The sequence below is a fragment of the Silurus aristotelis genome (genome assembly GCF_946808225.1).
Source record: "Silurus aristotelis genome assembly, chromosome: 14".
NCBI classification, from domain to species: domain Eukaryota; kingdom Metazoa; phylum Chordata; class Actinopteri; order Siluriformes; family Siluridae; genus Silurus; species Silurus aristotelis.
The window spans coordinates 24,373,424-24,386,185 of NC_139587.1; the positions used below are offsets into that span (position 1 = coordinate 24,373,424).

The 12,762-nt window shown below is 38.8% G+C and overlaps 1 protein-coding gene across 2 annotated transcripts in view; it reads left to right on the forward strand.

Annotated features, from left to right (window-relative positions):
• The window catches only part of shank2b (SH3 and multiple ankyrin repeat domains 2b), a 181,533-nt gene that overhangs the window by 113,002 nt on the left and 55,769 nt on the right, over nucleotides 1-12,762 (forward strand). For both annotated transcript variants that reach the window (XM_083560941.1, XM_083560942.1), the window contains one exon: nucleotides 1,957-2,070. In XM_083560941.1, the coding sequence (XP_083417067.1) occupies nucleotides 1,957-2,070 (114 nt within the window). The remainder of the gene's footprint in view (nucleotides 1-1,956; nucleotides 2,071-12,762) is intronic.

The following is a 12,762-nucleotide window of genomic DNA, read 5'->3' on the forward strand; positions in this document are numbered from 1 at the left end:
CTGGTAGAGTCTTTCAGTTGATGAAGGCTTGGGTAATTGCTGGAGGCACTGGACTGAGAAAAGTGAATGCAGAAAGTCTTGTATTCGAGGTGGAACTGTAGATTTGTTTTTTGTAGGCAGAGGTAGAAATCTTTCATCTTTCAATGATCAAATTATTCATAATTTTTTTTTTTATCATTGTCATTTTCACAGACTTTATTTACTACATATCCATATACTAAAGATATTCAATTAGTGGTGCATTTGTTCACATCAGAGGCCACTTTCAACCAATTGAATAGAGACAGATTTAAGTAAATATCACTATATCAGACTTTTAGAAGCTTCTGATTAGACATTTGCTACTGTGGCTGTATTTAAGAAACCACGACCCTTCATAATTCCAGATCCAGGTGAGGAGGCCTGGAGTGCAGTCAGTGTTCCAATTTCATCCAAAAATTGTTCAATAGGATTGATGTTAAAGCTCTGGCTTTGTGCACAGGAGTACAGTCATGCTGGAACAGGTTTTGGTCTTCTAGTTCTTGCAAAGGGAATATTTTATGCTACCACATCCAGAAACATCCTATACAATTAGGTGCCTCCACATATGGCTGGAAAAGTCACGTGTTCCAATACTTTTGCTCATATAGTGTATAAACATCTAACACTATCCTGAAAGCCTATCATACAAGGAAGAAGAAAATAATCCAAAGCCAGCGTTAAGAAAAACTAACTAACCGGATCATCAGGACAAATTTATATACTGTTTAGCAAAACTGTATATTTGTTATCCACTGCTTTTCACTGCAAAGTATTAATTAAATACATTATTGGAATAGAAAATAAAATTCTAATATCTGAATAGAAAAGATTTTAAGTGCTTACCAAATTAGGGGGTTTTTTTTTTAGTCAGTGGGGTTTTTAAGGTATAAACCTTAAAGAAGAACATAGTTCTGACAAACCTTGACTTTCATGGTGAAGTCAATTTTGAGTGTTTGTCTTAACAAATAGTTGTTTCATTTTATAATTCAGCTAGTTGTCTTGTAACATGCTAGCTTGTTACTTTTTGTGATTTAGCCTAGTAAATGCTCTAATTTGCTATAGTAACCCATTCAACTATTTATCTAGTCAAAATTTGCAAATTAGCTAGCTATTTTTATAAATTAGCCAGTTGTGTTGTGTGACTCAGCTAGCAAGCTAGTAAGTAATGGTAACTTAGCTTTTTAGTTTGCTAGCTACTTAATTTGTAAATAAGCTAGCTTTTAATGGTTTGTACAATATATTAACTTGATCAATTATTTAGTTAGTCAAGTGCTGTAAATTAGCTGGTTAAATAAGCTAGCTAGTTTTGTGAATTTGCTAGCCTAGATTTGTCTTTAAGTAAGTGAAAATTTTCTGTATCACTGATTGCTTAGCAAACTTGCTATTCATGACAGGTCTGATGAGCCAGCTCCTTTTTCAGTAAAAAAAAATACAAAATAATAATAAAAAAAATAAAAATAAAAATATATATATATATATATATATATATATATATATATATATATACTATAATATAATATATATAATATATAATATATAATATATAATAAAATATAATATATACTCTTTAATACTTCAATATGTTTAAATGTAGATACATTTTTGTTGTTTTTTTGTTCAGTAGGATTATTGCCTCCATACTTTAAATTAAAAAAGTACACATACTTTTTGTTGTGTTTGTTAACATTTATAGATGGTGTTATCATGAATTAATGTTTGTAAATTAGAAACTTCTTTAAAGTGTGCTCTAATTGCTAAGTTAAATGAATCGATTCTTTAATGTAACAATAATTAAATCAGCAAATTGCCAAAGCAGCCTAATTCTGGACAACCATGAATCTGTTAACATTTTTGGTTTAAAAAAATGTCTTTAGAAACAGAAAAGTGTAAGTGTATTGGACTCTGATCAGTGTCTGTGTTTCTTTTTCTCCACAGTACTCAGTGTTGGTGAAGGGGGATTCTGGGAGGGAAGCGCTCGAGGTAACGTCGGTTGGTTTCCTTCTGAATGTGTGGAGGAAATTCCCAACAAAGCTAACGAGGATCGACCCTGTAAGTCAAACCCTCACACACAGACAGACAGAGTCTGTATGCATAGGATATTTTTGTTCAAAAAGTCTTATAAAACAAAAGGTCCATACACTCCTTCTACTTTTTATCTTGACTTTAACTGCAAAATGTCAAACTGAACTCTGATTAGAAACAGATTCAATAATCAAATCAGATTTCAAACCAATATTAATGCTGTAAATACTTACCCAAAGTGATTTGAAGTGTTACCATGTAACACTAGCTTCTCATTGTTATTTTGTCATTCTTCTTCTTCTTTCGGCTGCTTCCATTAGGGATCGCCACAGCGGATCATCAGTCTCCATAACCCCCTGTATTCTACATCTGCCTCTTTCAAACCAACTACCCGCATGTCTTCACTCACCACATCCATAAACCTCCTCCTTCGTCTTCCTCTTTTCCTATTTCCTGGCGGCTCTATTCTCAGCATTCTCCTACAGATATACCCCATGTCCCTCCTCTGCACGTGTCCAAACCATCTCAATCTCACCTCCCTCACGTTTACTCCAAAACGTCCTACATGCGCTGTCCCTCTAATAAACTAATTTCTAATTCTGTCCATCGTCGTCACTCCCAACGAAAACCTCAACATCTTCAGCTCTGCTACCTCCAGCTCCACCTCATGTCTTTTACTCAATGCCACTGTCTCTAAACCCTACAACATCGCAGGTCTCACCACAGTCCTATAAGCTTTCCCTTTCACTCTTGCAGATACTCTTCTATCACAATCACTCCTGCCATCACTCTTCTCCACCCTGCCTGCACAATTTTTTTCACTTCTCTAACACACTCTCACCACAAATCACAATATCATCCACAAACATCATAGTCCATGGAGACTCCTGTCTGACCTCGTCCATCAACCTGTCTATTAACACTGCAAACAGGAAAGGGCTCAGAGCCGATAATTGACGCAGTTTCACCACCTTGAACCAGTCTGTAGTTCCTACTGCACACTTCACTGCTGTCACACTGTCCTCATACATGTCCTGCACCACCCTCACATACTTCTCTAACACGCCAGACTTCCTCATACAATACCACAACTCCTCTCTCCACCCTGTCGTACACTTTCTTCAAATACACAAAAACACAATGCAACTCCTTCTGACCTTCTCTATACTTCATCATCAACATTCTCAAAGCATGTTATTTTCTCATTTTAATTTGTGGGAATTTATAACCCACAGTATGCCAAATATACAAACTAAAATCACAGATTTTTACTAGAACACACAGTGTTTTTTAAATAGGGAATAATGTCTAAAATGATTAGTCTTAGTAACCGTTTCCTGTTTTAAATATTGTGAATCACAATAATGGGAGTATCTATAGCATAGCAGCATAACTTTAACCATCTATCTCGTTTCGATTACTGATCATTTCATGCTGTCAAACTGACAAATAGTCACACTTAGAAACCCACAGCAGGCTGTTTAATCAGTAAATAATAAGCACAAACTGGGCTGCAGTGTGTATACATGTCTCGCACCTTGAGATCCTGCGAGTCATGATAAGCCTGCACATGTGGCCTACAAATTTGCATTGCCACTTTAATAGGAACATCTCTGGGTTTGTTTTTCCAGTTTCAACCTGCTTAGTTGACAGGCCTGGGACTGGAAAGTGGTAGCTCAGTGGTTGAGGTTTTGCACTTTGGATCAGTGGATTATAAGTTCAAATCCCAGCAACACCAAGCTGTCACTACTGGGGGCAAGGAGCTTAACCCTCAACAACTCAGTTGTGTAAAGAGATTACTGTAAGTTGTTAAAGGCATCTGCAAAATGCCATTAATGTAAAAGTAAGGCCTGGAAACAGATGTGATCCTTTTGTAGCTCATCCACAACAAAAAAGCGCAGTGTGGAATTCTTTTCTGCGCACAACTGTTTTATGTGACTTATTGGAGCCTTCCTGTCAGCTTGTACTATTTAGGCTATTGTCCTCTAACAACTCTCATCAACAATTCGCTCCTGCTATAAGGGGGATGTTGTTGTTTTCCGCACTATTCTGTATGCACTCTAAAAATGCTTTGTTTGGTAAAATCCCAAACCTGTAAAATCCTGAAATTAAACCAGTGTATCTTTCAACAGTGACAGAGCTCACACTTTCTCACATCTGGATGTATCTGTATGACTGTATGACTACTGCCACATGATTGGCTATCTGGATAAATTGCATTGATGAACAGGTTACATACGTTCCTCTTAAAGTGACCAGTGAGTGTATATATGATTGCTATGATTTTATGCCCCAATGCTTTCGAAATGTTTTAATTCGTTGTCAAACGGTGAACTATTTTATCAGGGATTTGGATGGCTGATTTTCCACATCTTTGACATCTAATAATTTATATTAAATAATCGAATTATTAACAAAGGTAAGCTTTTCTGTAAGGAGATATTCAGTGACACAGTTTTGGAAGAAGTTTCCATTGCCAGCTTTGTAGCAGTACGAGGAAAAGAAAAACAGTAACTAAAATACGATTTTTGCCACTTAAAAGTCTACAAAACTGAGGACTCTGATGTGAAGTTAGATGAAAGCAAGAAAGAAAGGCTATTGATAGAATGTCTGTAAAAAGCTGCTATAACAGAATAGCTTGATGTAATTTACTTTACTAAAAAAAAGTCTTTCTAAATCCATTATACCGAAACGTGCAAGAAAAACGATGAAAAAATTATTTTGATCTCAAGGGCATTTCTGATGTGACTGCACATCCTCTTTGTTGTAAGAAAAAGAATTGTTGGTTGTGTGTGTGTGTGTGTGTGTGTTTGTGTGTGTGTGTGTTTGTGTGTGTGTGTGTTTGTGTGTGTGTGTGTGTGTGTGTGTGTGTGTGTGTGTGTGTGTGTGTGTGTGTGTGTGTGTGTGTGTGTGTGTAGCCTGCTTTTCCAGTGCAGCCTGCTTTTCCAGTGCAAATCGGCAAAAATGGCCAGAGGCAACACATCACTTAGAGTGCCTTCTATATCACCATGGCCACTATGCTTTTTTAAGATTGTGTGTGTGTGTGTGTGTGTGTGTGTGTGTGTGTGTGTGTGTGTGTGTGTGTGTGTGTGTGTGTGTGTGTGTATGTGTATGGTTAGGGTGACTGCTCATGCTCAGGGCCTGAGGAGGCTGCAGGTTGTTTGACTTGAAATTGGGCCGAGGTCGGGTGTGGACGTTGCTTCTGGGGAGAAATACATTAAAACGCAAAAACACTCTCTGTTCAGACCTGAAGCTATTGGAGACCATCTGCTGCTCCACTGAATACATTAAAAGTGTGAGATCGCCACCAAGAGCTGTTCTGTTTAATCGGTTTACAATTTTCCACATTATTCAGTAAGTACCAGAAAAAAAACCCTATAAAGGAAGTAGAATCTGTGTTCTGGACTACTGCGAGCCCGAGTGGAACAAAAGCCATACCAAGTTAAATTAACTTAAAAACTGTTTAGAACGATAAACATGATGCAATGTCAGCTACGAAATAGGTTGAATATACTGTTCATACAGACTTATTGATATTGCTGGCGTCTTTTCCTTGATGACTCCCCACCATTCAGAGGACCTGCGGGTAATCAATGGCTTGATGAGGATTACAATTATGTCAATCAAATCACTGCTGTGGTCTTTACATTCACCAAACCTTTAAAAATGGAATAAACATGTATGGCGCCCTGCCTCTGGATGGGGTTCTACTCAAATGGAGGCCACTCAGTGCAGTTAGGGATGGTTTCATATCAACAGCCTGGGAATCCATGAAATAACGGAGCAACACGGAAGAATAGATTTGTACTGTACTTATAGACCACAGGTTGCATTTAATCACCCATCAATGCACACCTTAACAATGATGAATTGTAATGAATGGACATTTGCCGCCACCCAGATGAGGATGGGTTGCCTTTTGAGTTTGGTTCCTCTCAAGGTTTCTTCCTCATGCCATCTCAGGGTGTTTTTTTTCTGCCACTGGCTCACTCATTACAGACAAATGTACAATTTTAATAAACAAACTTATAAATGGTCCAACAACTTAACAAGTAGCTATTTGGCAGCCATCTTGAGTTCCACAGATTCGTATGATGATGTTTATACAAATCGATTTATGCACAAATGGAAGCACTGAATCTTTCTGAGGCCGGTGTTTGATGATTTAGTCACCTGGAATTTATGCGGTCATGTGTCCCTGCAGTATTCCTAATGCTAAATTGTTTAGCTTCCTCTTGCTTATTCACTAGATTAGCCTCCTAGCTTCAGTACTTAGCTAAAGAGGCTAGCTTCAAACAATAATCAAGCCAGTGATGATTGTTTCTGGTCAAAATGTTGCTTTACAATATAGTGCTATAAGATTCATGTGTGCTTTTAATGCTGGAGAACCGTGTTGCATAATAATAACGAACAAATTTGAAGTTGATTTGTCATCGTTTTTCTGTTTGCTTTAAAGTCTCTTTGTCCTGCAATACTTCAAAAACCCTCTTGTACAATGTGTCAGTGTGTGTTCGATGTGTACTCATAACATACTGTAGTGTTTTAGAAGTGCTGCTCATGACAATAACAGCTTGCAGTTTACAGATCGGGAATGGTGGCAAATAGCAGCTGTGATTGGCTGAGAGGCCGTCGCTTCGTGAGTCATTGGCTGATCAGGCAATGTGATATTGCCTGATTCAGCTCTACCATCCACTCATGTTTTCTGCAAAAAAAAAAAACATGTTGGGGTTTTGATGTTTTTAAGTAGCCCAAGTTCGCACTTTCTTGGATGCTAATTATGAATTTCAACCCAGATTGCATTCTTGGTGCTGTTTACTTGTATGGGTGTAAACACAAGAATTTGGCTTGAGTAAGAAAACAGGAAAATTTTATACGCTGAGGTTTGGGGTTAAATTGGCAACTAGTCCAGTCAAACTTTTCTAATCCCTTGCCACGGATTAGAGCTCCTCATGTGGGATCACCAGATGTTCCCATGCCAGCTGTGAGATATATTGTCTCTAGCCAGTCCTGGATCTGGCTCACGGTATCCATCAAGTGAGCTGTGTCTAAAATCTTTTACTCCAGAACCTGAATGTCGGTATCATTATAAGTGGTCTGAACTGATCTTTTGGCTCCCCTTGTTTCAAAGGTGCAGCAGTCCTACTTGGAGCCTTTCCCAGATTGTTAAGCTCCTCTTCCAAGAAAGGAGAGTAAGCCCAGCATGCCTGCAGAGAAGCCTTTTTTCCAGCATAGGTCCTGGCATACTTTTGGTCACTGCAAACATTTTGTGATTATAGGTGTGGATAGGGATGTAGATTCAAAAAGAAACAGAGCAGTTCAATGTTTTCCTTATTTAATTAATATTAAATTCAAGTTTACTTCTACAACGCTTTTCATAATGGACTCTGTCTCAAAGCAGCTTTACAAAATACAAAGAAAATGTAAATATACAGTGCCTTGCGAAAGTATTCGGCCCCCTTGAACTTTGCGACCTTTTGCCACATTTCAGGCTTCAAACATAAAGATATAAATATGTAATTTTTTCAGAGACTAAAATTTTTGCCCATTTCTCCTTGCAAAACAGCTCGAGCTCAGTGAGGTTGGATGGAGAGCATTTGTGAACAGCAGTGTTCAGTTCTTTCCACAGATTCTCGATTGGATTCAGGTCTGGACTTTGACTTGGCCATTCTAACACCTGGATATGTTTATTTGTGAACCATTCCATTGTAGATTTTGCTTTATGTTTTGGATCATTGTCTTGTTGGAAGACAAATCTCCGTCCCAGTCTTAGGTCTTTTGCAGACTCCATCAGGTTTTCTTCCAGAATGGTCCTGTATTTGGCTCCATCCATCGTCCCATCAATTTTAACCATCTTCCCTGTCCCTGTTGAAGAAAAGCAGGCCCAAACCATGATGGTGCCACCACCATGTTTGACAGTGGGGATGGTGTGTTCAGGGTGATGAGCTGTGTAGCTTTTACGCCAAACATAACGTTTTGCATTGTTGCCAAAAAGTTCGATTTTGGTTTCATCTGACCAGAGCACCTTCTTCCACATGTTTGGTGTGTCTCCCAGGTGGCTTGTGGCAAACTTTAAACGACACTTTTTATGGATATCTTTAAGAAATGGCTTTCTTCTCGCCACTCTTCCATAAAGGCCAGATTTGTGCAGTATACGACTGATTGTTGTCCTATGGACAGAGTCTCCAACCTCAGCTGTAGATCTCTGCAGTTCATCCAGAGTGATCATGGGCCTCTTGGCTGCATCTCTGATCAGTCTTCTCCTTGTATGAGCTGAAAGTTTAGAGGGACGGCCAGGTCTTGGTAGATTTGCAGTGGTCTGATACTCCTTCCATTTCAATATTATCGCTTGCACAGTGCTCCTTGGGATGTTTAAAGCTTGGGAAATCTTTTTGTATCCAAATCCGGCTTTAAACTTCTCCACAACAGTATCTCGGACCTGCCTGGTGTGTTCCTTGTTCTTCATGATGCTCTCTGCACTTTAAACGGACCTCTGAGACTATCACAGTGCAGGTGCATTTATACGGAGACTTGATTACACACAGGTGGATTCTATTTATCATAATTAGTCATTTAGGTCAACATTGGATCATTTAGTGATCCTCACTGAACTTCTGGAGAGAGTTTGCTGGACTGAAAGTAAAGGGGCTGAATAATTTTGCACGCCCAATTTTTCAGTTTTTTTATTTGTTAAAAAAGCTTCATGATTGTGTCCCACTTGTTGTTGATTCTTCACAAAAAAATTACAGTTTCATATCTTTATGTTTGAAGCCTGAAATGTGGCAAAAGGTCGCAAAGTTCAAGGGAGCCGAATACTTTCGCAAGGCACTGTAAGTGAACTATGTGTTTTTCTCTCCGATCAGCAAGCCGGGGGAACTGTGGCAAAGAAAAACTTATCACCACCACCATATATCTGCTAATTTGTTATACCCTCCTGTTGCTTTGATAACAATGTAAATCCTGTCAGGTAAAGATTCCACCAATGCTGTTTTGAGTTTTGTCAAAGGTCTTATTTTGATAAATCTGGTGAATGTGCAGGCCACTCAAAGTGTCCCAATGTTCCATCAGGCTTAGATTTGGCACAATGAGCCTCACAGTTGTCATACTGCAACGTAGGAGGGTCAGTGTGCTGTTCTTCTTGCACACAAGCCTCAAAAGGCAACCTCAAAGTCTGGCCAACAAATAACAATGGAATAATGAATGATAGCATGCTTATGTTTACGTCCAGCTGTACAACCTGTTGCCACTGGGCAAGACACTTGCTGCTAACATATGTAACTAATATTTATCTGGAGAGCTTATTAGACTGTCGCCCTATCCATATACTCTTATATGTAGCGGTAGGAACTTTTTCTTCAAGAGCATGATGCAACACTTTTGAAGCTGATTCAGAGTCCTATAATTGTGGCATACTGTTGCAGCATGTAGAGTCGGCACCACACAGCTGCAAGATATGATGAAAATCTTAGGATCTGGTGCATGCATAGGCTTCGTCAGGGTCCTCCGGTTTCCTCTCACCTCTTTAAAATGTTCAGACAAGCACTCTGGCTAAGTTGTGCTAAAGTGCCGCTAAGTATATGCCGTGCCTTGCCTTAGCCTGTCTATTCCAGCCAGGATAAAGGGGTCACTGGTAAAGAATGAATACAGACGTACAGTTTTTATTAATAAAAAATATAATTATTAATTAAGAAATAAAGTAAAAGTATACCTGAAATACTGTACAGTGTATCATAAATTTACCTGAGACAAAGAACACTTTGTGTTTACGAAAGCGCGATGCGCGGAAGAAATGAGTAGCGTTACAAGAAACCGTACGTTTCCGCTTATTTATTGGTTGTAGTATCCTCTAAAGACAAAAAAAAGGGCGGAGTTGAAAACTCAGCAGATTTAGCAGAAGAAAATAAAGAACGCAATAACGTGTATCTTTAACTCCGCCCCTTCTTTGACACTATAGGACACTTCAACCAATAAACAAGCAGAGAAACGATGCATTGGCTACTGTACTAAAGTACTCACTATAAATGTGATATTTCTTCGAATATACACTAAATTCATCTTGCTATATTCTTGCTAATGTTTTCTGTGTGTGTTTTAAAAAGTGTGGTTAGACGATCTATTGTTTTAAACAATAAAAAAAAAGCATTTTTGGGTGGTATCCGTTTATCGCGGAAATTTGTTTTTCACAGTCGGGTTTGCCACGTTACTGACGCGATAAATGCGGGACGACTGTACTATGGATACAGGTGTAGAATTCCTAAACCTCTACTCACCAATGAAATTAGCATTGATTATTTGAGCATGCGCTAAAAAAATTTCCATTTCCTTGCAATGTTTTTCAAACTGTATAGCAATTCTGAGCCATGACATTCCTGTTTTTCACTAAGTTTATAGTTCGTCTTCTGCCTTTTTGCAATTTATAAATGTTTTTTATTAACTTTCTGTTTTTCCTGCTTTTTTACTCTTTGAACGCCCATAAAACTCATTTTTGGTCTGTGCATCCCTCAGATTTTAAGCATGACACTCAATTTGCAGGGTCCTTTGGGATAACAAAGTGACCATACTATATTTATCACCAGAGTCACCTGAGGACTGTGGGTCTATGCATGTTACTATTGTTAATGGCCTAGGGGTTTGAGAAGTGTTTAAGGAAATCGTTTGTGTGTAAACAGAAGTGGGCAAGTCTGTGAATCCTGTTGCACAGGGGAAGGAAACAACAGTGAAGACATGTGAAGGGTGTTATATTGGCAAAACCATATATAACAACACAGGATCTTTTTAGTCTATCCTGAAAATAGTTTACCATCCAAGTAACATTTTATCAGAGGTGGTTCATCTGATGGATGGGTAAAAGGGTAATATCAGGATGTACATAATTAATAGTTGGGCTACACTCAGTAATTTGCAGGAAAAAATTTATATATTTTGTAGTTGTATTCGATTAATTGGCCAGTGAGCATCGGTAACTGGGTGTACACTGGCATCTTAGCTTGCTTCTGCACTGGGTTTTGTTTTTCCTGTAAAAAAAAAGCCGTTGGCTATTGTGTCGTTTATTGTAAATACTGTATATTAAAAAATAGGCTTCATGTGATATAGGAATGGGATAGCTCAGTAATTATAATGGTGGATTTCTGCTCAAGTTTAAATCCCACTACCACCAGGTTGCCATTATTGGGCTTTTAAACAAGGCTCTAAACACTCAAATGCTTAGTGATATAAAAAATAATATTAATTGTAAGTCACTCTGGATAAGGGGGTCTGTCACAGGCCATAAATATGTAATCAAAACAGCACTATAGCACCGTACAAACAACAAATAGCACCGTAAAGACCAAGAGCTATCAAAACAAGTAGAAGATTTCTGCACGTTCTGGAAAAGTATTAAGGGTTATTAATGGTAATTAATTAAACATCCCATAATATGTACCAGACTCAAAAGGGAACTTCCTCCACATCTGGGAGGCAGAGAAAAAACATTTATTACAGGTCCATCATTTTAGAAGTGTACTGTTAAGTAAAAGGCGCTTGAATGCAGGACTGTTCATGTCACCTGTGGTCCCATTGTAGTGATATTGATTTTATTTACAGTCCGAATCTATCTTTAAAGTTCTTGAGTTGCTCAGTAACTTCATGGATCTTCATGGATGGAGGAGCAGTGGTCAGTGTTACCACAGGAGCATGATCAACTTGAGGAGAAGAATTATAAGAAAAAATGAATGTGAAAAATGAATTAAGATTTAGGTTAAGTATATCTGTATGTAGGTTGCCAAGTTGGAGATTTGGCAAAAACACTAAGAACATTAGCACCACACTGAAGCATAGTGATGGTAGCATCATGCTGAGAATTACCCTTGGCCTCTTGGGTTCTTCTCTGCCTAATGCTCTCCAGCACAATAGGGTAAACAAGGCACTATAAGCTAACTCGCAGAGTTGGGTTTCGAGGCGCTCGATTGTGAAAATGCTGGCAGCAGAGCTTTCAAGTGTCCACATTCATCCCACCTTGCTGCTGTACCCTATATGATTCTATTCTATGTATAATATGTGGATGAGTGAGAAAAAGGGCTTAGTCTGCACGCAGGCTCAGTGTGTACCCTTATTATGCTAGTTATATTGTGCATCCTCTGCCCAAATAATCTCATCGCTTCACTAAAACCTCAACATGTCCCAATTTGCAATAAAAAAGAATTAAGGTCACTCTGTCCATCCGAAGCATCACAGTGTGTGATCCGACAGCTGATGTGCTGAAGCGTCTGCACTTTTCCAGTGTTCGTGCTGCTGATGACGCTGCTGCCTTTTAGATGCGAGTGCCGAGTGTGTTGACGTCTCTTGAACCTTCCGCGAATGTGCAACACTCATGCACATTCCTGATTGATACATTTCCATGGAAACATGCTCTACACTGTACAAGCCTGTTGCTAAGGAGTGGGCCTTAGCAAGATTTTTTTTTTCATTTTCGTATCTTTTTTTTTCTCTCTTCCTCACTCTCTCACTCTCTTTCTCTCTCTCTCTCTCTCTCTCACACACACACACACACACACACACACACACACGTACACTCGTTCTTTTACAGCAGAGAGAGATCCAGAGATTGCATTAGAGCTTTTCCTCAGTGCAACTCTTCTCTACCTCTATGATGAGGTTTGATGGGTGAAAAAAGTTTGGGGGCTATGTGGAGCTAGTGCAGGGCTGGAGGGAGCGACTGGGAGAGGAGGAGGAAGAGGGGAA